This window comes from Balaenoptera musculus, chromosome 1 (assembly GCF_009873245.2).
Source record: "Balaenoptera musculus isolate JJ_BM4_2016_0621 chromosome 1, mBalMus1.pri.v3, whole genome shotgun sequence".
Classification (NCBI taxonomy): domain Eukaryota; kingdom Metazoa; phylum Chordata; class Mammalia; order Artiodactyla; family Balaenopteridae; genus Balaenoptera; species Balaenoptera musculus.
The window spans coordinates 131942357-131967266 of NC_045785.1; the positions used below are offsets into that span (position 1 = coordinate 131942357).

Sequence of the window (24910 nt, forward strand, 5' to 3'; positions counted from 1 at the left end):
TAAAATCAGAAGCATCATGTACAACTGTCATTTACTAAACTCCTTCAATGTGCCAAATGCTTTAAAAAAGGAGTGCTCTCATCTCCACTTTACAGACAACAAAACTGAGCTTCTAGAAGGTCAGATAGCTGTTCAAGTCCTCAGAGAATCCCATGTGCTTTCACTTAGACCAATGGCTCTCAACCAGAAGTTTTAAAAAATACTGAGGCATGTACCCCATCCTCAACTATTTGGATTCATTTCACTGGGGCTGGCATTTGGACATCTGTATTTTTCAACAGGTGATTATAATGCACAGCCAGGGCTGAGAATCCTGGCCCTCTATCATGTCACCTTGTCTGTATTGGTATCCCTGGCATTTAATACAGCACTCACCCAAGACAGAGGTTAAAGACATGTTTATTGATTGGTTCAGAAGGTATATGTGGCCAGAGGGAAGACCAGGGACTGAATGCCACTAGAAGTTATGAAGCACCCCCTTAGAGGCTGGAATTGAACATTCAGTGTTTATCAGAAGACAGAGGGTGGCTATTCATTACATGCTTAGAGATGTTTTGCAAACCTTCCATTACAGGTGGTGTTGTCCTCAACCCAGCCTATTATGGCATGCCTGGCCACACCAACATCATGATCCATGAGGTGGGGCATGTCCTGGGACTCTACCATGTCTTCAAAGGGGTCAGTGAAAGAGAATCCTGTGACGACCCCTGCAGGGAGACGGTGCCGTCCATGGATACAGGAGACCTCTGTGCCGACACTGCCCCCACTCCCAAGAGTAAGCTGTGCCAGGACCCAGAGCCTATCAATGACACCTGTGGCTTCACCCACTTCCCAGGGGCTCCATTCAGCAACTACATGAGTTATACAGGTATCATAACAGTCCTGATGTCTTTGTTTTTTATTAAGATTACATGGGAGCCTTTTGGGGCCGGGAGGGTGGAGGTATGGGAATTAGAGAGGATTATCAAGCAGTCATTCATGCCAGAGAGTTGAAGTGTATTTGTCATGGCATATTCTTTTTTTTTTTTCATGTCTTTGAAGAACTTAAATATTGAAATATTAAGGGTATCATTGACTAGATTCTCCTCCACTAAAAATTAAAAGATAAGCATATTTCTATCTCAGTTAAAAAGAGGGAAAAAGCCAAAAGCTCTCTTGAGAGCCCTTTGACCTCTAGAACTTGGTTATTTTGCTTCTTTCCCGTATTCGTAGGGATTTACTCTGAAGGAGAGTCCAAAGGTAATGGAGAAAGAGGTTTCTGGTTCAAAGTGGCTCTTTGTACTATTTTTGAAGTTGGTCAAGAAGATGGCCCTGGTTAATTTTAAGCTCAGAGTTCCTTTTTCTGTTGTGTCATTTTTTAAAGTATCAGATTCTCTTCTTCCAACACTAGACAAGGACTGATTCTTAGCTTGCCTACAGAAAATGGTGCTGTTTCATTTAAAAAATGGTACTTTCTTGGTCCTGGTTTTGTTGTCTTGGATTATGCTTCTACTTTGTTCTTTCACACCTCCCTTGTTTCTGTCAAAAAGTAATACTACTCATCATCTCCTGATAATGGACTTAAATTTATCCCTAAAATTAAGGACTGATGTGATTTGATGACTTATTCCAGTGGTGAAGGAAGGAAGTAATTTTTCTATAACATCCAGGGGCTTGTTGGTGATAAGTTCTAGATAACTATACAAAAAAAAAAAGAAAAAAAAGAAAGAAAAGATAACTGACAGATGCTGACCATGCCTTTGCAGGGAAGAAAAAGTGCTGAGCTTGTCCTGTCAGTGACCCATCAATATATTCCTATCTAAGTCTCATCTTGGTGCATGATTCAGGTACATCAAATTCATAAGGACCAGCATCCTTGCCTCTCCCAACAAGCACACAGTGGCCCTTGCCAGGGCAGAGAGACCAGACAATGGGGTGCGGAGGGCAGAGCTATTTAGGCACCACCTTTGAAGTGGACAGAGGAAACATCTAAGAAGCAGAAGGGAGTGTTTCACTGGTGGGCCTTCATAGAAGAAGGCCTGGAAGCTAACATAACTCCTTTTCTAACCCTATGAAAAGTGTACCTAATAGGAAATTTTACCAGCTCTAAAAGGAAGTTGAGGATCACCATTCCCAGTCCTGCTGGCTGCTTGACTTTTTGGCTTTCTCTTCTCTTGAGCATCTCTATGAATGCTCACTTACCTGGGCCAAAGTCACTGGGCATAAAGCAGGTGTCTGAAACTCCACACATGTTCACGAATTAAAAGGCCATATGCTGAAACACTGCCATCTTGTGGTTTCCTGAATAAGCAATGTCATCTCAGAGCAACCCTGTACCCCTGGGCGTGAGTCTCACTCTGGCCAACATCAAGGTAAACATCAAGCCCAACTTACTTTAGAGATAAGCCAGTGCTCTTCTCTGCCTTCTCTTTCCCACTTCCAGCCTAGATATTTCCTGGCAAAATCTATCCCTACCTTGGTGGACATTGCAGGTTAAAACCTCCATCTCTGTTGTTCCCTTTTTTGTCTCTGCAGATGACGACTGCACTGACAGCTTCACCCCTAACCAAGTGGCCCGAATGCACTGCTATTTGGACCTTGTATATCAGCAATGGAGTCAAAGCCGAAAGCCCACCCCCATTCCCATCCCACCCATGGTCATCGGGCAGACCCCCCTGTCCCTCACTATCCACTGGCTGCCTCCAATTAGTGGAGTTGTGTATGACAGGTGAGAGAGGCACTGGTATCTTTCTCTGTGGCATTTCTTGTGAACAAGGGGAAGGATGTGAAGTTGGGGGAACCCCAGTTTGGAACTATAAATATGCACCGTTACTCAGGGCTGCCTCCGCCACCCTGCTCAGTACTCATCTCCTGAGCAGAGCTCATGGGGCTCTCACGTCAGCCAATGGTGCACCATATGTGCCCACTCCTTGGCGAGGGGCATCCGGATGCTTCCTGATATCATATCTGGTGGGCTTCTAGGAGCTGCGAAGAGGTTGACAAATGTGATAAAAAATGACCTGACAAAACTGAGATGGCATTTGCCACCTGTCCAGGTCAGCTGTTCCTCCTTGGTGTAAAGGTGGAGCAGGGGCTTGCTACTTGCACAGTGGTGTCTGGAAGAAGGGAAGTAAGGTATGTTCCTCCAGGCAGTTCTGGGGGTGAGTGGGTGGCCGGTGACTCAAGCTGTGCATCAGGGGCTTAACTGGCTCGTGTGGGCATTTCTTATGCCTCCTCTGTGTCCTGTTGTACCCCATGCCTGCCCCACGCCTACCCCACTTATGGCTACTATCTTGCGGAATTGTCATTATCTGTTCATTTTCCTATCTGCTCCACTACTCAACTGGCAATTCCTTGGGGTCAGGACTATTTTTTTGTTTCTTTGTCTCTTGGTCTGCCACAATAAGCAGCTAATTCATGTTTATTGAAGAGAATCATTACACCTAAACTTGGTTTTTATTCATCCTTTGCATATTGGTGTATAATGAATACCAGGAAAATTTTTGTGGAAAAGAGAGAAGGTAGGAAAAGGATGACATCTGACAATTGGTGGGAGGATGGGGGAATGTGGTTTAACTGAAAAGGGCCAGAACCCCATCCACGACCTGCTCTCCGTTTTCAAAACCTACCACTGTGGGCTCTTCGGTCCTTCTATGTGTGAGGCACTGTGCGAGGTATTTTACCTGCAATTGTCTTACTTAGTCCTTGCAGTGAGCCCAATCCCTGCTATATAAGCGAGGAATCCGAGGCATAGAGAAGCACACGGTGGCTAGCCCAGGACACCACAGCTGGATAGAGCTGAATTGGGGCTATCCCCTGGAATTTCAGAAATGGAGGACATGGAATAGATTGTTTCTTTGAATTTAGAGCTTTCCCCTTTAGCAGGTGGAGGGTCCCTCGTCTGTGTGTCACGCTTCCCTTCTGGGTGTCAGATCCCAACTAGGGAGCTGAATGTCCCTGAAGCACGTTCCTGTGTACTCCAGCTTTGCTGAAAGCCTGGGAGAGAGGACAGGGAGAGACAGGGATGGGAGGAAGCAGGTGAACCATTTTTCAAAGTGGCTCTCCCGGCCTTCTGGGATCTTGGAACCTGTCCTTGACACCTGGTGTACACTTAATGCGTGACATTACTTAGACCCCACAATCCTATAAAGCAGTTTTGATTGTCATCGGCACCCAAGCTCTCATGGGTTCCCTCTGTGAGTCAACATATATCTCTGTGATGTGTGTAAGAATCCTCTTCCTGCACGTGTGACCTTGTGCAGCTTGGGTTGCTCTGGCTGAACAATAGGTCCTCTGTGGGCATGTGCAGACCCGTGTTTTACATCAGTTTATGTAACACATGTAAACAATTTAATCTTTCAATTCTCTCTCTGGTACAAACGTTACGATAAAGCAGACATCAGTGCTGGCTTGCTGTGAGGCTGTTGGCAGAAAAGGCTGCAGTTGGCTTCCTTTTCTCAGCGAGGTGGGCTACAGCGCTGAGGCCTCCTGACACGTGCGTCGGGGAAACTCACGTCACATACCCAGCGACTTGTGTCACACTCGGAGTTATGTTTACTCCTCCCCAGTAGGTATTTGGAATCCTTATGTCAGAGAGGAGCCCAACCACGCACTAAGCAGCGGCCCCGGAAGAGCCAAGTGCATCAGGGAAATGTGGTTTGGAGTTGCGTCCGCAACAGAAGTGAGCGCTGACTGCAGTCGGGGGTTGGAGTTAACGACACCTTTTGGTTGCCAAAGTACTGGACACTTGATGGTGTTTGGGAACTTGCTCAGAGGAATTAAGAAACTTGTTGCGACTTTAGGCAATTTACTTCATCCCTCTGAGCCTGAATGTCCTCGTTTGTAAACAGGGTTCTTACAGGGATTAGAAATAATTTATGAAAAGCACCTAGTGGAACGATGCCAGATATATACGGTGCTTAATAAATGGGAGCTGGTAGCATACTTATTACCCTTATTTAACAATACTGTTTTTCCATTATGTTGCAAGATTTTACTTTTCTCCCTCTACTTGTTGAGAGACCTTGATTTGATGCCTCCGTTTGCAGATGGATGGTTCACAATTGGACTTCCACAACTTATTAAGTATAAAATAAGCTACAAGGATATATTGTACCTCACAGGGAATATAGCCAATATCTCATAATAGCTGTAAATGGAGTATAACCTTTAAAAATGAATTGCTGTATTGTATACATATAACTTTTATAATATCGTACAGCAACGATACTTCAATAAATTAAAAAAAAAGATTCTAAGTATCAGAGACAGGCCTCATCAAGTGATTTCCCCTTGTTATTCAGCTATTGTTATTACCTCTTCAAGATACGGTGCTTGAAGAGCTCTTCATAGGTGTATTAATAGTCTCAAGGATGCGCATAGAACAAGCTCTCACAGAGGGACTGCTGAGGCCAGTCTGTGTCCTAACTGCTGGGCATAGAAAAAGAGAGCTTGGTCTGGATCTGCTCACAGGCAAAGGAGGAGGAATGGGAATGGGGATTCTCAACACCACAGATCAGTGCCCTACAATGGGAGCCAGAATGGACAGTGGGTGCCCAGAAGAGAGAGTGCTGGCCATCCAGAGGAGTCAGGCTAAGGGCCACTGCAAAGGTTACATTTGCATGGGTCTTGAAGGATGAGTAGGAGCTTGCTAAACAGAGAAGCTTAGAAAGCCTATTTAGCCAGAGAGAGAACAGCAGGTTTCACGGAGCTGTGTGAAGGGTATGATGTATTTGTGAAAAGGTGATTAGTTATTGCGATGGGAACATAAATGAAATTCATGAAAAGACTGAAGTAGGTAAGGCTGGAGCTATCCTCTGAAGGACCCTGAATCATGGTAAGGAATTTAGATGTATCCCTATAGGCAACGGAGAACCAAGGAGCGTTACATTTCATATGACTTTTATTTTATGTGTGTGATTAAAAGTAGAGAGTTAAAACACAAGAGCACATATAACTAATAAGTTTACTGTGAAACTTGTTGTCTGTTTCAGTTGGGGGAATGCAAGGAGGCTTTGGATGACTTATTGAGAGTCAGTGTATAAGTCGTTTTATGTTGAAAGATTCAGATTGTAATTATTTTGTGTTGACTGGATAGAAGACCTCTTTCATCTCCACAGGCCTCCTTTATGACTTAGTTAAATTCTTCTGCTTCATAACCTTGAGATTTTCATGTCACTACGAATTTTGCAAAGATGAGGTCTATACAAGAAGGAAATGAGTTGAGAAATAGTTGTGTTCTCAGTTACCCACTAAGGCCTCACTACCCATTGCCACCCCCATGCCCCAAAGGTCTTGTGAATTTCATTATCCCAGTTCATCTGATCTATTCTCCCCATCTCCACCCCCACCCATTGTTTTCCCAGGGTCCCGGGCAGCGTGTGTGGTGCCTGCACTGAAGATGGGACATTCCGTCAGTACGTGCACACGGCTTCCTCCCGGCGCGTGTGTGACTCCTCGGGTTACTGGACCCCAGAGGAGGCTGTGGGTAAAGGACCATGACTTTTTCATTTACACCTTGGTGGCCAAGGTGGACATGGGGGGTGGAGGTAAAGGGTGGAGCGGTGGCATGGTGAGAAAAAGGTAGTGTGCCTGTGTGTGTGTGCGTGTGTGTGTGTGTGTGTGTGTGTGTGTGTGATGTGCTGGAAATCTCCAGGGGTCTGGGAATGACTCTGCCTGGTACCTTTGTGTGGATATCCTATGTGTGCCAGTGGCTGTGGTGAAGCAGAGGGAAGCATAGAGGACAGAGGGACGGAGAACTCGGGGCGACTTCAGGAGGAGCTAGCTCAGGCATGTCGTATTACATGTGCCTATCAGCCCATGGAGCAGCTTCGCCACATGACAACGTAAGGTGATCTCATCCTCCCCTCTATCAGGAGGCTAACAGAGAACACGTTGCAGGGAACACTCATGCACACTGACTGAGCCAGTTTGGGCACGGTGGGGTGGACTAGGTGTTCCAAACTGATCATTCTCATCTATGCTATTTTATGAGTCTATTAATCACTGGTACTCGTTGTGCTTTGGATGTGATCTAAGCTAGGCTCTAGGAGGGGGAATGTTTTTAGCTGTCCCCTTTCCTGTCCCACCCCCAACTTCTCAGTCACATATTCACTCACCTACCTATAACAGTGCCTCTACGACAAAGTAGAGCATGAATGCTACCCCAATTCAAGTCCAAAAATGCTACTGACATGAGTTTTAGCACCTTCTGATGAATGGCTTGACTTCTTCTACCGTCAACGTCTTCAGTGTTTACCTAGTCATCACCTTTCTCTTTTTCTTATATTTTTTAAGAGCCTAAAAATGACTCAGTAAGACCTGTTGGACAGGGTCCTATTTGAATTAGTTTGCAGTTTGTAGTCTTGACTCTGATAAGAAAAAAAAAGGAGAACATTGGTCTAAGAGTCTACAGCATCCCCTTGGGTTCCCAGTTACTCAAATGACAGGAGCCTTGAGGAGGAATCTGGGGGGAGACAATTGACTTGATTGATCATATAGAACTTTTTTCAAATGATTTTTCAGGGAAGAATGGAAGGTGACTATAAAATTTACATTGGCACTGAGTAGGACTCATTTAGAGATTGACATTTCATTAAAGGCCATTTTTGTGGCAAACAGTTCGTCCTGTGCTAGTGTTTTAATGCTCATTTGACTCTCTGGCCCTGTACTTTTTTTCTTTTTAATTCTTGGAAAAATTTAAAGTTATCTGGTAGAGGTGAAAGGAATTAGAAGTTCTGGGTTCTAACTCTTGTACTGTGTCTCCAGGCATACCAAATCAACTTTTAGGGCCTCCACTTCATCTCTTTATATGACATCATAATAAAAACTTTCTGACAGACAGTGCTGCTATTGAGTTGGCTTCCAAGAGCCTTTACTCTGCTAGTATTGGGGGATGCCTGTTGGAAAATACTGAGAGGAAATACTGGTATTCCTTTGCTTTGAACAGGTGAAGAATCAAGTCATATTTTAAATGTATAAAATGAAAGGAATTGATTCCCCAGCAGAGCACACACAAACACATATATTTACAGATATGATCAAAATGTATTTAATGACACTTAATGGACACTTATTGACCACCAACTATATTCTGAATGCTATGAGGAATAGAAAATTGAACCAGACATATTCCTTGCTTAATATCATCTTCTTGGAGAGAACTTCCCTGTCTCCCTGATCTAAAATAGCCCCCAGCCTCACACCATTATTCTCTAGTCCTTTTTCCTCCTTAATTTTTCTTCAGAGATGACATTATTATACTGATGCCTCTTTATTTATTGTTGTACCTATCACCCTATGGTAAGATATATGTGGTCAAGACTTTTGTCTCTCTTGTTCACTACTCTGTCTCTGATACCTAGATTTGTGCTAGGTGTGAAAGAGGTACACAGTCAATTTTTATTGAATTAATGAATGAATGGATTCACGATACAGGGAAGAAACAATAGGGATCATAAGATGTAACACACACACACGTTTAAACTTATTTCCTCTGGGCTTTGGAACATTATTTTCCAAATCCTGAAGGGCTAAGTCATTCTATTTTTGCAAATGTAGTTTGCAAATATTTCTAAGGAACACTGTATAGATCTTCTACACTAATCTAGTAAGGCAGGGGTTAAATAGTGCTTATTTTATAAATGAGGAAATTGAGGCTTAGATAGACTGGCCACAGTCACACAGCTAATGCACAGCACCAATTACAGCCTAACTACTGCATCCTAATTTAGCAGTTTTCTTTCAATTCCCCTCATGTTATAGGAGAAACCACCTTGTATAGATTATTTCCACAGAGCTGACTTTATATCTTTGCGATATTTGATTTTTCACCATTACATTTTTACTTGGCTACTGAATCTCCTTTTTTTTCCATTCAAGAAAAGTGTTTCTATTTCCTGCCCGCAGTTTCCTCTGTGTAGTGCTCTACTGGCTTACATGTTTTTGAACTAAAAGGGAAGTTTCAATGTATGGTTTTAAAGTTTGGCTAACAGTCCATTGGAAGGATTGCTAAGGTATGATCTTAGGGTATCAAAGAAGTTTTGTGAAAAGCCTAGTTAAACATTGTAGCAACAGCCTGAAACAAACATTGGCCTGATTAGTAAATAAAACAGGGCTTCAGAAGAATTAATTTATCATAAATTATTAGTAAACTAAGTACAAATAATTCTCTTCTGCTCAAGGATTCTTTAAGGACATGACTTACCTTACCTGTATCAGTCTCATGTTTCCACCTAGGCTCTGGGTCACTCCATTCCGAATGCCATGCTGGATTTCTCTTGTTAAAGGGCACCAGGAAGTGGTGATTTGGAGCATAGTACTTTTGAATTGTTACACCTCTGTCTTCAGTAATACTTAAGATCTAACCTACTAAGCTGACCAGCTTCTCTAAGAATGTGCTCAAAGTTCTCTTCTGCTTCATTCTTTTTTCTGGCCCTTGATAGGGGCAACTCATTTTCAGATTTTTAATGGTGATTCCTGATGCGTCTGTCTTTCTGCTCATCTCCCTCAGGGCCTCCAGACGTGGATCAACCTTGTGAGCCAAGCTTGCAGGCCTGGAGTCCTGAGCTCCACCTGTACCACATGAACATGACGGTCCCCTGCCCTGCAGAAGGCTGTAGCCTGGAGCTGCTCTTCCAGCACCCAGTCCAAGCTGACACTCTCACCCTATGGGTCACCTACCTCTCCATGGACTCCTCCCAGGCGCTTTTTGACACAGAGATCTTGCTGGAACACCAGGAGTCCGTGCACCTAGGCCCCTTAGACACTTTCTGTGACACCCCACTCACTATCAAACTGCACGTTGATGGGAAAGTCTTGGGGGTGAAAGTCTACACCTTTGATGAGCGGATGGAGATTGATGCAGCTCTCCTGACTTCTCAGCCCCACAGTCCCTTGTGTTCTGGCTGCAGGCCCGTGAGGTACCAGGTCCTCCGTGAGCCCCCATTTGCCAGTGGCTTGCCCATGGTGGTGACACATCCTCACAGGAAATTCACAGACGTGTGAGTTGGGCAGTAGGGCTTTCTAAACCATGGGGCTTCCTGAGGCTTTGGGAGTGGGTTTGGCTTCCTTTTTCTCCATTTTTTAATATCCTGATATGCCCTTATTTGGAGAAATGTTCAGACTTTCAGAGGGGGTTTTATTCTAAAGTGGCATCTCTGAAATGAGCAAAAGTGTTTCCCAGAAGGGGCAAGCAGGTGTTCTGACTGGTGATGCCATCTTTACGATTATGGAAAAAAGAGGTTAGTATTTGATATGTTTCAGTTGGACTGAAAATATTAATTGCCATAAGTAAGTTGATCAGAGTCAGATACTCCTATCTGGTAACACAATTTGATTTTTGATCCTTGCTGTAACTTTTAAATAATCTGCCACAGCTCCTATACCATTCAAAGGTTATAGTCACCTCTTCTACAGCTAAGCAGAGAAGCCGAGGGTCCTGTAGACACTATACTCTACTTTCATGACTTATTCATTTTTCTTTCTTCCCTCCCTCTCTCCCTCCCTCTCTCTTTCCTTCTTTTCCAACCCTCCTCTTTCTCTTTCTTCTGTTCTTTCTACATTTAGTGAGTTCTTAAGTGCTCCTGGCACTGTGTGCTCAGTGGTGGGGACACAGACTAAGATAAGATCATTGGCTTAAAGAGTTCAATGTCTATAGAGTAGGAGGCTGGTATCTCTACAGGCAAATTTTCCTCACCTCATAATTTTCCTCAGAGGCTGCCCTGAGGGCAGAACTCAGGGTAAAACAAAAGTTTTATCAAAGGTGCTATACTGGTTAGTTTTCGCTGCATTAGAAATCATCACAAAACATAGTGGGTTAAAACAACAAATACTATTTCTCATGGTTCTATGGGTTGGCTGTGTGTACTCACCTGGACCGGCTTGGCCAGGGCTAGGTGGCCCCAGGCAACCTCATGCACGCATTGGAGGCTCAGCTAAGACACTGGCATGGCTGGGAGAATGAAGTTCTCTTTCCCCATTGTCTCTCCTTCACTAGGAGGCTTTGCCTGGGCTTGTTCTCATGCTGGTGGAAGGCTTTCCAGAAGCAGGGATGGCAAGTCCCCAAACACTCACATTTTTCAAGCCTCTGCTTACATTACTCATGATATCATTCCACTAGCCAAAGCAGGTCACGGTCAATTCCAGATTCTGCGGGTGGCAAAATCAATTCTATTTCTTGATGAGAGAAACAGTAAAGTCACATCATAGAAGGGCATGCGTCTGGGATGGGAAGAATTTATGGCCATTTTTCAGTCTGCCACAGCTACAAAAGTGTAGAGAAAAATGTTCACCTTGAATTTTACTACGTTTTTCCTCTCATATTAGCTCTATGAATTAGAACGAGAAGACAGTGAAATGGTCAAAAAGCTCATGCAAAAAAGGAGGATAGATCATGGGATGGATTTGAAAAGAAAAAAATATATTTTGGGGGGGTTTCTTTAGTAAGGCAATTAAAATGATATTTGTTATCTAACTTAATATACACACGTGCATGTGTGCGCACACACACACACACACAGGTACACACAACCTTTAAGGTCAATAATATCCCATTTTATAGTTGAGAGAACTAAGGCTTAACTTTAATTGGGTTGAACAGAGCTCGTAAGTGGCAAGCTCAAGATTAAAATCCAATTTTCTGACTGAGTCTCATTTTGGTTCCCTTTCCTTCGTAACACATTACCTTTTACAGACTCAGCTCATTGAAGGTCGGGGCTACCTGCTGCAGAGTTTTCTCCCCAAGAAGCGTAAACATATGCTGACGCTTCCTTCCAATCCTCTCCCAGCCACAGAGCAGTATAAGACTTTTATGCATGGCTGGATGAGAAGTCAGACAGAAACCACCCTGCGAAAGGGAAGCCATCAGAATTGATTAGGATATAAAACTGGTTTTGCTTTTGAAATATCTGGCCCTCTGATGAAGAGTGCTTCCCTACAGAAAGCTAATTTGGAAATTTATATCTTTCATAATTATGTGTCTTTCCTATTAAAATAACTAAAAGCCAGTACAGAGGTGTTTAAAGGTGTTTTTGAAACCCCACGACATTTCCTGTTTGCTGGTTGCAGCATCAAGCGAAAGAGTAGAGGCTTTGTGGTTGAGTCGAAGAGTGTGTTAAAGAAGAGAGGGTCTTGGCAGGAGAGCTGTGGGCACCACTTACGGCAGTCCCAACAGCCCTTTGAGATCCTGTTCTCCTAAGTCACTCCCATCCTAGCTTGACTTTAGTGGTACTTTTCCAATTAGGGCAGGCACTGGACAAAAATTAAGTTGAGGGCAGAATTTGTCTTTGGAACCAGCAACCTCCCTCTTGAGTCCCTTCCCCCTTGCAAATGTTCAGTCTCTCACATTCTCCACTTGATCAGTGCACTTGGGCTCTAGATAGAATCAGATAAACTCCTTCCATCTCTGGTGTCAATTGATAAAACTCCATTCCTGGTTCATATGTATTTTGGAGGTTTGGAGGTGGGGAGTCATTTAATGCATTTCCAGTTGTGGAATTTCTTGCATCCACACAATGATGATGGAAGTTGTTCTCACCTCCTTCTAGGAGAGAGTGGCTTTTCCTCGTAAGCATTCTGCCTCCTCAAGACAAGAATTCTCTTGAGAGACAAGAAAACTCTGATTCACAAACCCAAGAAGGGCCTTGCTGAGACCAAACTCTGAAACTTTCATCTTCAGTTTCTATGACTACTTGAATGATACAGAAGACTAGATTTTCAATAGTTGGTGGTTTTGTGTGTGTGTATATGTAACATGGTAAAGATACACTCGAAATACCGTCCTCCTAGATTACATAGGATTGTTAGTTCAGTTTTAATTCAGCAAGAATTTGTTGTACATTCACTATGTGGAATGTACTGGGAATACAGAACTGAATATGATTTCAAACATTCTGCTGTTCTGTAAGACTATATGCCCTGATCTTTGTTTCAAACAATGTGGCGTATGTTTAACATTTATATTCCCTGTAATATTTATTTTAAACTCCTGCAAACCATCTGAAAAGGACCCAGGGTGTGCCCCACTTCCTGGATGTGGTGGTCACAGCCCATTGGTTTCCACAGGGAGGTCACACCTGGGCAGATGTATCGGTACCAAGTTCAAGCTGCAGCTGGAGCAGAACTGGGAGAAGCTTCGCCTCCTCTGAGCCACATCCATGGAGCTCCTTACTGTGGAGACGGGAAGGTTGCAAGGTGAGGACATACTGTGTGCCTGGTATTGTGTGAGGGAGGATGCCCTGCCCTGCTTGGACAAGGAAGGTTAGCCTCAAGTTTCAGCTTGACTGGTTTGGGAAATGTAAGGGGCAGGGCACTATGTGATGCAAGTATTAAACAAAATCTAGGACCTAGTAGATACCTTGAGTGGTCAATCACATCCCTACGTAGTTAAGGATGGGCCCACTTTTATTTAGAGCTCACCCCAGTCATAGATATTGGGGTTGATTCTGTGGGGACCCTCTTCAGGTTTCAGAGAACAACTGCTGGGCAGTGATTCAGGGCAGGAGTTCATGGTGGAGAAGGTTACTTGCCAAATGATGCTGAAGGAGGATGTGAGGATAGCTTTTGGATCAGCTGCCTGTCTTATGCTACTAATGACCTGTGTGACCTGAGGAAAATCAGTCTAGCTTTCTGAGCTTCACTTGCTCATTTGATCCCTGGAAGACCTGATTGTAATGTAATTTTCAGCTATTCCATAAAATCACCAAGGTAAAAATGGAATCACTTCTCTGATTTCTTAACATGCCATATTCATTTTTCTGTTACCCTTTAGTGACATCAATCTAGAGGACTAATTCATTCTGGTTTGCCTGGGACTTGCCGGAATTTAGCACTGAATACTTCCATGTCCCAGTGATCACCCTATATTAACCTGTTCTGAATGCTTATCTAACCTAATATGTTACTTATATAAAGCTGCTGGGAGTAGGAGATTGGAAGGCTAGGCACTGTGATTTGTCTTAGATTCTGCATCCTAATAAGATGACTTATTTTTAATTTCCCAGATCAAGGAAAAGTACCTTACACCTTTATTTATTTTTTGGGCCACACTGCACGGTTCGTGGGATCTTACCACGAATCCCAACCAGGGATTGAACTAGGGCCCATGGCAATGAAAGCACCGAGTCTTAACCATTGGACCGCCAGGGAGTTCCCAGTATCTTATATCTTGAAGACCTAATAGAAAGCAATCTATAGCCTTTCTTGGGGTTTCATCCCATTGTTTAGTAATTACTAAATATTGTTTATCTTTTCAATCTTCTAAGATTCCTAAGGTTTACTGTAAGTCTACTCCTTTTCATAGAAATATAAACACCAAATGTTCGCAGACCTCAGAACTATATCAAGTGACTGAGGTCACTTTAATACCCAAACCTTGCTAGTTTGCTGCCACCTTCTGCCTTACTCAGTCTCAGCTTGCCCCTCCTCCTCCTCCATTTCAATTAAATATCTCCCTGGGGATGCCTCACATATGCACAGAACAAATCTGGCTGTTGTTGATGTTCTCCCTGGCTGCCACATTTTAAGTCTGCTCCCCACTAGTTAAGGTGTCTGCAGGACTAGATTACCATTACTACCCAGACAGAGTCCTCCTTGAACAAAATACTTTGCTTTGTGTCATAGCATCTCCTACAGCAGTCCTCCGATGGAGTTTCTGACGCCCCATGGTGCCACATCTGCCTGCGGAGCTGGGGCAGAAAGAGGCAAGGGCCCTCTTCCTAATCTGATATTACACATTCTAGCCTGGGCTTTGCAACAGCTTCAACTGTAGCAACACCTGCTTGGCTACTGGGCCTCACAAGGCTCTTTATCAAAATGTTCCTTTAAACTCTGCCTGTATTCCCTCTCTGTAAACAGTCATACTTAGTTCTGCCATCCAACGAGAAGATACCTCTGAATTGCAGCTTTGTCTCAGCTAGAGGCACTCCATTACACATAAAGCAGGAAGGAGCTGTACAAATCATTTAATCCACTGTTTAAAACGCAGAAACGTGTAGATTCATTCTAAGGGAATCACAGATCCCCAAGAAGTCATCCTCAGATTCTAGTTTAATAAGTTTTTACTAGAAGCTAAAAGTTGTCACTTTGGATATCACTTGTCAGTAAGAAAATGGATAGAAAACAAAACCACACGCAGATGGGCAGGTTTCCTCCTCACTAGATCAGCCAACTACTTTTAGGATTCCCCTCATTATGAGGTTGATAGGTCTTTTCTAGTGTAAGATCATCTTCCAGAAACACTGGCAGGACCCCTGATGGATCTACTAATGTGTCTGAGCCATGAGCTACTTTTCCTGTAAAAGCATTCTCTTAGCTCCTACTTCTCTCCAGCTTGCATTTTTTTTAATACATATAAGGAGTTTTAAGAACTTGAAGTGATGGTAACCAAACAAGAAGAATCATTTTATGTATGTATGTACATAAGAATGTACACTTTTACCTTCTAGGAGCCTGGGCGAAGAGTGTGATGATGGAGACCTTTTGAGTGGAGATGGCTGCTCAAGGGCATGTGAACTAGAGGAAGGTTTCAACTGTGTAGGTGAGTTTAGAAACACCTGCCTAGGCTTATGTCCTATTTTTGGAGGGGTCTTTGTGTCTTATTTTTGTGAGCTCTTACTGATAATAACAATAACATTTGATGTGTCTATTGTGTGCCTGGCACTAACTGTTTCACATATATTTTCCCATTTAATCCCTACAGTACATATGAGAAGACTAAACAGAGGCACAGAGAGCTTAAATAACTTGCTTTCTCTTATACAGCTAGAAGTGATGACGTCAAGATTTGAACTAAGGAAACAAAGCTCTAGAGTCTACATGTTAAACCACTAGGTCACCCTGCCTCTTAGATTAATGTTACCAAGGATTGCTCTTGGGTCCTCATGTCTAATGTCAGACTGTCAGCCAAGTAGCACAATCCCACAGATCCTACATAAAAATTAGGGTAGGGTATGTTTTAAGCCAAAGGGAGTACAAGATATCTCTTGATGTCTGTGTTTAATAGATAAGATCATGAAGAATGGCAGAGGGTCATAACATTTCTTAATCCTGGTGAATCACTGGTAATAAATTATTACTAGGTGGCTTTGACTCTAGTCTCTTGATACCCAGGAAGGCCCTCTAGAACACTTCTCCCAATTCTGATTAAAACCATCAACAGGCTTCTTTGTAGATTATTTTTCCATTCCCTTATGCATACATTGCAGTGATTCTGTGCAATATACTCATCAAAGTTACTTTAAAAAGCAGTGCATTTAAAAATATTTTAATGTTTCTAAATCTCAAGATAAAGTCAGGTATGATTATAATTATGTAGAATTTATTAAGGTATTAAATATTTATGTAGAATTTATTAAGGTATTAAATACTATACAGAACACACAAATGCCCCTGCTCTCCAGAGCAGAATAAAAAATTATAAAATCTTAGTAGTTTTACATCCATCCATCTAACAAAACATGTTCAGTGCCCACCATATACCACAAGTCTAATAGAGACCCTTTTCCCTTCCTGTGTCCAGCTTCCTTCCCTTATATAAATCTATCAGTTCTTGAGAGATGGGCCTCTAGCTTTTGCTTATATGCATTTAGCAGTAAAGTATGCACCTTGAAAGAGACCATTCTGTTTAAAAGTAGCATTATCTGTTATAAAATTCTTTTCCCCTTTTCTGGTTTGGAAACTGCGACTCAGAGCATTTTAGTGACTCATCCACGGGCATACAACGAGGTCTCTGCAGAGCCAGCACTGGAACTCAGCTTTCCTAATTCTTAATCAAGTGCTTTTTCCTTGCTATGAAACTACAGAGGATAAATTTTTTTCCTGTTTTATTTGACTACCATTCAGATATTTGAAATGCCTCCCCATTATTCTCCTTTCCAATCCAAACATCCCCTCATGTGATTAGGTTTCCAGACCCTTTCCTATTTACCCTAACCTGGCATGCTTCATGTGGTCAATGCCCAGAAAGGAATTCAATACTCTAGTTGTGGTCTGGCTGTGCAGAATACACTGAACCGATTACCTCCCCTCTTCTGTACACAAGTATTTGTTAATTCCATCTCTGTTTGCATCATTTCTTTCTGGTAGCACATAGTGGGCTCATCTCACACACACACACACACACACACACACTGCCTTCACCAGTGAAGCTCAAGTCTCATTTAACTTAAAAGCAGACCTTACTTAGTTTCTATCACATTTGATTCCATTAAATTTGGCTCATATTTCTTTACCCTCCAACTCCAGGAAGACTATAGCTAAATTATTTTAACTTTACAGGGCAAAGTTAAAATGATCTATTCCACAGTTAGACATTTGTTTCAGTGAGTAATATGCTCATAGTATGCTAAGGATGTAGTTCTATTCCATTATTTCTCAAAAGATTAATTTTGAAGGAACCATTGTGAAATGTGTTGTAAAAGTGGTCTGCTATTTTTTTCATGGATTTGAAGAAACAGAGGCAAACATTTTCATAGTAAGCAAAAAATAGAGAAGAAGCAAGGAGAAACAGTCACTGGATTATATAGAAAAACAAAACATGTATACATATGTATGTTATAAAAGTATGTGATAAAATATATATTATAAAAATAAACATATATTCATATATACATTTATGTGTATACAAAATATGTACATACATATAAACTATACATACACATATATGTATATGTGTGTATATAAACTACACATACATATAAACATACATATAAAATATACATACATATATATATTTATATATATATATATATATATACGTGTGTGTATATATTTATATATGGAATCCTCATGGAGAAGTCATTCCAAATACACATATATTGGTTTTAGGGGAGTGACTTAGAAAGACCATGGCTTTAATGGAATGCAGGAGTTTAAAACCCAAAATAGGCTTAGAACCAAGTCCTAGGAATAGTGGCTTATTCCTGGCAAGTAGAGGTAGATTTACCACAGAAGGGTCTTAGACTTGAAATTTTTAAGGATAATAATTAGTAACTACATATTGATGAGCAGCTGAAAAATTACTGGAACAGTCTTGTGGTATTTCTGTGAAGAATTTAAAATAAAAAGAATGGTATAGTAACAGTTAATTTTAGTGATGATGTTACTGAGTGTGTACCTATGTGTTGATTTATTTTAAATCTTGATCTTATTTGCATGTCCTATTATTTTAAGTAGAAATGAGGAATTAGAATATGTTACTAATATGGGTAGAAAATGCAATAGTACTTAATAAATGGCTTTATAACTGCATCTCAACTTTTTACATTTGAAGAAAGCTATTTTACATATCTATGGTTAGTGCAGACTATTCACTTAGTAGGAGTTATCCTATGAGCAAGTATGGACTTGTCCAGGGGATACAGCTTGCTTTACAAGCCCAGCGGTTTTTCTCACATATTCATTACTCACACGTTTGCTCTTGAAGACAGTCCTTCTGCCTTGGCTTGAGGCAGTGTGGAGTAAGAGAGAGCCCCTGAACCTGCCTTGTGTAAGCCTGGCTCAGAGCCTAGCGATATTGCTTCTGCGTCAAGGGAAATTTGGTGAGTCACAATCACAGAGACTCAGCTTGTCTGTTGATGAAACAAACAAAAAATACATACCTCACATGGTTGTTTTAAGACTAAAAGAAATAATACACTTGTAATCCTTATAAACCTGGAGAAAGTTTGTCCATTTGTCCATTTCAGAGCAAGTTGCATGGTTAGTTGAAGAAACACAGCAGCAAAAAAGTAATTGAAAACAAATCCCTCAAATGTTTTATTTAATATTTCAAAAACTGTGAAGAGGATTCAAGTACATAATACATCCTACCATCTATTTAAATTTCCTTTATTCTTTTACTTACTTCTCTTGTATCCCCAGCTTCCCCTAAGTACCTTGCTCAATGGTTCCTTAAAATTTCTTTCTATATCCAGCCCACGGCTGCTTTTTCTATCCCTGTTCCTTCTCCCCCAACCCCACCCCCTTTGTATACTTTTTATTATATAAATGGATTTTACCACTCTCCCCATGAAAAAGTATCCTTCTTCTTTAGGGGTGTGTGTGTGTGTGTGTATGCGTGTATTGTCTATATATTTGGGGTGGGCATTAGACCAGTTGGTAATTACAGGCTTCTCTTTAGCAGGCTGGAGAAAAAAAGGTAATTATTTTTACATGACATGTATAAAAACACTTTTTCAAATGTCATACAAATTTTTCTTGGCAGGGGAGCCAAGCCTGTGCTATATATATGAGGGAGATGGGATATGTGAACCTTTTGAGAAGGAAACCAGCATCACAGACTGTGGCCTCTATACTCCCAAAGGATACCTGGATCAGTGGGCTACCCAAGCTTATTCTTCTCACGAAGATAAGAAGAAGTGTCCTGTTTCCTTGGTAACTGGAGAACCTCCTTCCATGGTAAGTTAAGCCAGAAGAATAGAGTCAAGGCTAAACAAAATTGTGAAGTGATTCCCCCAGGTACTTAATGTGAGCTTACATTTTTTTCTACTTACTTTGACACCAAATTTAGTTCTTAATGCACTCAGAATAGGATAATGTTAAATGAAAAGCTTCTAGACTAGCAATTAAATCTCATCCCTCACCCTCACCCCACTTACATTCACTAGTTTTCATCTAGGAACCTTTGACTATGCAATAGCTGACTTCAAGTTACACAAAAGCATCTCAAAATTAGTCTTAGAATACACATATCAGAAATTACACTTGGGCTTCATGTTTGGGAAAATTTATTTTAAAAGAAGAAAAAGAAGCAGTAAAGAGTCAGAATACCTGGATAACACTATTGGATCTACCAGTATGATTATGATTATTACTAAGTGAGATTTGACATGTCACTTAACATCTCTGGGCCCCAATTTTCTCATATGTAAAATGGGTATAATAATACCTTTTGCATTTAACTCAATGGTTTATTACAAGGATCAAATGAAATTTAAAATATGTATTAAAGATCAAAGTATAATTTGATTTAAAGAATTCTTATTATTAAAGAAATCTGAGAGTTAGTATTAAAAACAAATCCGTAGGTATACAATTTTCCATGAATATCTACCTAAATAAATAGAAGATCCTCTGAGGACTCTGAGGACTGACTTCTATGAATCATAATTAAATACCTAAAAGAAGATTAAGGGCTTTGGTTTTTGGATACTATTCTAGATGTTTCCATTGCCAAATAAACTCTTTCATTCATTATAACAATAAGCAATACAGTCATTTCAACAGAAGTAAGATTTAGCTCTCTAGGTATATTAGGCCAGGATAAAATTACTGGAGTTTAGCCTTGAGGAGATACCCCCAGATGAGTGAGGAACCAGCCAAGGTTGGTGCTGTGGTTCAAGGAACTCATCAAGGACCCAGGGGTCTTTGAGATTTCACCTCTTTCTATCCTTGGCTTGAAGATTTCTTCCTCAAGCTCATAAGATGACTGCTGTTCCTCCAGGCACGAAGTCATTATTTCAAGTGGGAAGAAGGGGGAAGGTCAAAGGGAAATATTGACGCATGCTAGCTGAGTCTCTTTTTATTGGGAAAATGGGAGCTCTTCGGGAACTTCGACACTATAGGCTTCCACCAACATCTCATTGGTCAGATCCAGGTCACTTCATCATCCTTAGTTGTAAGGGACGCTGAGGAGATGAGCATTTATAACTTGATACATTGTCACCTTGAACAAAATTGGAGTTTGTTAATAAGAAAGAAAGGGGAATGGATATGGATAGGCAAGTAGCCATGCCTGCCACACTCCTTCAGTTAATTCCGGCGTCTTTCTCGAGAGTTCTGGTGCCCAGTGACAGGAAGCCCAGAAAACTGAGAGATTCTGAGTTAGTGACAGCTCTCTAAAGTGGCTTTTAGCCTAGCCTGTCTGTCTTCCCCCAGTGAAGTGGGAGAAATTTCCTGGATTTTCTCTTTCCTGGTTCCTTTTCCCAGCTTAGTGGCTCCCTGACTCAGTAGCCTCATTCCTGAGGCCAGTGGGTCCTGCCTGGTAAGGATCTAATCATCATCCTGGACAGACTTCCCTAACTAATCCTAGGAGCAGCTGCCTGAAATGTGCCAGGACAATTCTTTGAGCAAGATCCTTGGGTCATCAGTGGGCTGTGAGTTGTCATGTGTATTCTTCTACCCTGGTAAAGTTACATCGTGAGGCTAACAGAGAGCACTGAGACATTCTTCTACACTGAGAAAAGTTTTCTGCCGATAATGTGATCATTAGGCATTCAGAAAGAGAGGAAAACTTTGGTTTCAAGCTGGAGAGTTTCATTGTCTTTACTTACCTCTCACCCTCCACATTTAATTGTTGGTTGAAATTGCATTTCAGATTTGCACATCATACCGTCCAGATTTACCAGAGCACCGTCTGCTTACTGGCTGGTTTCCCTGTGTCACCAGTGGAAATAGCCCTCAGGATGAAAGGAGTAAGCAGCTAAAAGGTAGCCTGGAGAGAGAGGATGAGGTCTGGCTCAAAGTAAGTGGCCCAAATGGATTTTTGTGAAGGCTGTGGATAGATTGTGCATGTGTGTGTGTATAAATGATGCATTGGAATGGCTTGTCAGGAGATTTCCTTTTATCATCTCAAAGTTTTTACGTTTTGAATTTATTTTCATCTTTCTTTGAATGTTGGACTTTTCTTTATAAGCAATCATTTTATCAAATATAATATACACATAGAAAAGTACAAAAATCAGAAATGCACAGATCAATAAATTTTTACAAAGTAAACATCCTCTCTAACCACCACACAGATCAAGAAACAGAAAATTAACATCACCCCCCAAAAGGCTCTCTCATTCCCCCTCTCATTTATTATATGACAGAGGTATCTACTATTTTTACTTCTGCCACCATAGATTAGTTTTGCCTGTTTGCATTTTATGTAAAAAACTTTACAGTATGTACTATTTGTGTCTGATTCTTTCTTACTCAACTTTCTATTTGTGGGATTCATCGTGCTGCTTTACTTAGCAGAAAAGTTCATTTCCATTACTGTGTAGAATTCCAGTGCATGAATATGTCTTACTTTATTTAACCATATTGATGGACATATAGTTTATTTCTAGTTTTTCTGTACTGTGTATTACAAATAGTTCTGCTATAAACACTTCTGTACATTTCTTTTGGTGAATGTATATAAACAGTTGGGTATATTTGGAACTGCTAGATCATAGTTAGGCAGATGACCAGCTTTAGTAGATAATCCCGAATGATTTTCCATTTGGTTGTACTAGTTTATACTCCCACCAGAGGCCTATGAGTATTCCAATTGCTTTACATTTTCACCATTACTTGGTATTTAAAATATTTAAAAGGTTTCATTTTAGCCATTCTGTTGGGTATGTAAATGTACCTCCCTGAGGTTTCAATTTGTATTCACATGTTGGCTGATGAGATTAGGAGACTTTTACATGTATATTGGTCATTTGTAGATTCTTCATTTTTTTTCTTTTTATCTGAAGGGCGTATTAAAGTCTTTTGCTCAATTTTCTATTGGCCTGTCTGTCATTTTCTTCTTAATTTATATGATTTCTTTACAATTTTCTGAATGTAAATCCTGTTCCAGTTATATATTATTTAATATTTTCCAACACTCTGTGGCTTACTTATTTTTACTCTTAATGGTATATTTATATGAACAGAGTTCTAAATTTTACTAAAATTCAAATTATCTTCCTTTTTCTTTATGGTTAGTGCTTGTCGTGTACTGTATTTAATAGTCTTTGCCTACCACAAAGATATACTTTCCTATGTTATCTTCTAAAAATGTTATTGTTTTACATTTTATATATAGGTGTACAATCCATTGGAATTTTTGTGTATTGTGTGAGGTAGGGATCAAGATTTTTTCTCCCTAGACCTAGAACCACCATTACTCAAACTAAAGTTTTCTTTTCCCCTCTTTGCTGCACTGTGTCACCTTTGTCGTAAATAAACTGGCAATGTGTATGTGGAGATCTGTTTATTGTGGAGATTCTACATCTTGTTCTACTGATCTGTATATCCTTGCATCAGTGTTACACTCTTAATTACTGTACATTTTTTATGAGTCTTAAAATCAAATAATGTAAATCCTAAAACTTGTTCCTTTTTTTTCTGATTGTATTGGCTATTCTTGGTCCTCTGAATTTTCATATAAATTTTGGAATCAGCTTCAATTTTCACACAGAAAAAAAACCCTGATGCAATTTTGATTGGGATTTTATTGAATCTCTGAGTCAATTTGGGGAGAGTTTTCTCTTTAAGATACTGTCTTCTAATATTTTCTTTGAGTTACTTAAGTCTTTAATTTCTCTTAATGTTTTATAGTTTTCTGAGAAAAAGGGAATTGAATTTTATCAAATGCTTTTTCTGCATCCACTGAGATGACCATATTATTTTCCCCTTTGTTCTGTCACTGTCTTGATATACATTGATAAATGTTTAAATGTTAAATCAACATTAGATACCTGGGGAAAAAAGTAACAACTTAAAGGCTACGTATAATCCTTTGCCAATAGTTTTGGATCCCATTTGTGAATATTTTAAGTGTTTTTTTTCATTTATATTCATTAGAGATTGGTTCCTACTTTTTTTTTTTTTTAATTTTACTATCTTGTCAGGTTTTATGATGAAGGCTAGGTTTGACTCCCAGAGTAAGTTTCCTTTTTTCCCCAGTTTTCTGGAATATTTTGTGAAAGGTTGATGTTAATTTTGGAGGAATTCATCAGTAAAGCTATCTGAGCCTGTGTTTTCTTTAAGGAAAATATTTAAATATGTGTTAAAATTTTAAACCAAATATTGAAAAATTTGGGTTTTTTATTTCTTCTTAGGTCAACTTTGGTAAGTTGAGTTTTCCATCAAGTAATTAGTCCATTTTTTCTAAAATTCTGAATTTATTGGCATTAAGTTTTTCGTAATGTTCTCTTATTTTGTTTGTAATATTTCCAAGCTCCCCAGGATTTTTTTCATTTATGCTATGTTAATTTTTGGCTTCTCTCTTTTATTTTTTTGCTCAGTCTTGCTAAAGATTTATCAGTTTTATTAATCTTTTATTAATGTTTTTATAGAACCAAAGAATATATATGTGTATATATATGTATTCTTATATATAATAAATATATATATAAACATAAAAGGAAGGAAATAATGAAAATAGCATTATTTCCTTTTATGTTTACATTTAACTTGCTCTTCTTTTTCTAGTAACTTGAGATGATGCTTAGATAATTAATTTTTAGCTTCTTTCTTTTTAAAATATATGCATTAAGGCCACAAGTTTCCTTCTAAGTGTGACTTTAGCGACATACTACAAGTTTCACATCTTATTTCTGTTATCATCCAGTTCAAACATATTTTCTAATTTTTATTTGATTACTTTTTTGATCCCTGAGTTATTTATAAGTATGCTGATGAACTTCCAAACATTTGTGGATTTTCTGGTTACCTTTTTATTTTTGACTTATAGCTACAGTCTTCTGTGGTCAAAGATTATATTTGGTATGGTTTCAAGCCTTTTTAATTTGTTGACCCTTGAATTATGGAATAGCATCTGGTTAATATTGATAAATATTACATGTACTTTGAAAGAAATATGTAATCTGAAGTTATTGGGTATAGCATTCTATATATTTAACATAGATCAAGTTCATCCATCATGTCATTAATATTTCCTATATCATATATATAATATATATACATATTTTCCCTGATATTTTGTATACTGTTTCCAGCAGTTACTGAGAGATATGGGTCAGACTTTCTTACCATAATCTTGAACTTGTCTGTTTCTCTTATTTTTGTCAGTTTTTGATTTATATATTTTGAAACTATATATTATTAAATATGCAGGCAATTCTCACTTTGTAGTGTGGGACCACAAAATGACCATGTATCCTAAAACTATACAAAGCAAACTCAGTAATCGATGGGAAAAATTATAATTGTTACATGACCTTTTTGACAC

General features: G+C 40.0%; 1 protein-coding gene across 1 annotated transcript in view; it reads left to right on the plus strand.

Moving 5' to 3' along the window:
* The window catches only part of PAPPA2 (pappalysin 2), a 300349-nt gene that overhangs the window by 133539 nt on the left and 141900 nt on the right, over positions 1-24910 (plus strand). Inside the window, exons 4-11 of the mRNA XM_036867003.1 lie at positions 575-868; positions 2515-2707; positions 6345-6466; positions 9491-9980; positions 13042-13170; positions 15423-15514; positions 19181-19374; positions 21293-21439. Of these exons, the coding sequence (XP_036722898.1) occupies positions 575-868; positions 2515-2707; positions 6345-6466; positions 9491-9980; positions 13042-13170; positions 15423-15514; positions 19181-19374; positions 21293-21439 (1661 nt within the window). The remainder of the gene's footprint in view (positions 1-574; positions 869-2514; positions 2708-6344; positions 6467-9490; positions 9981-13041; positions 13171-15422; positions 15515-19180; positions 19375-21292; positions 21440-24910) is intronic.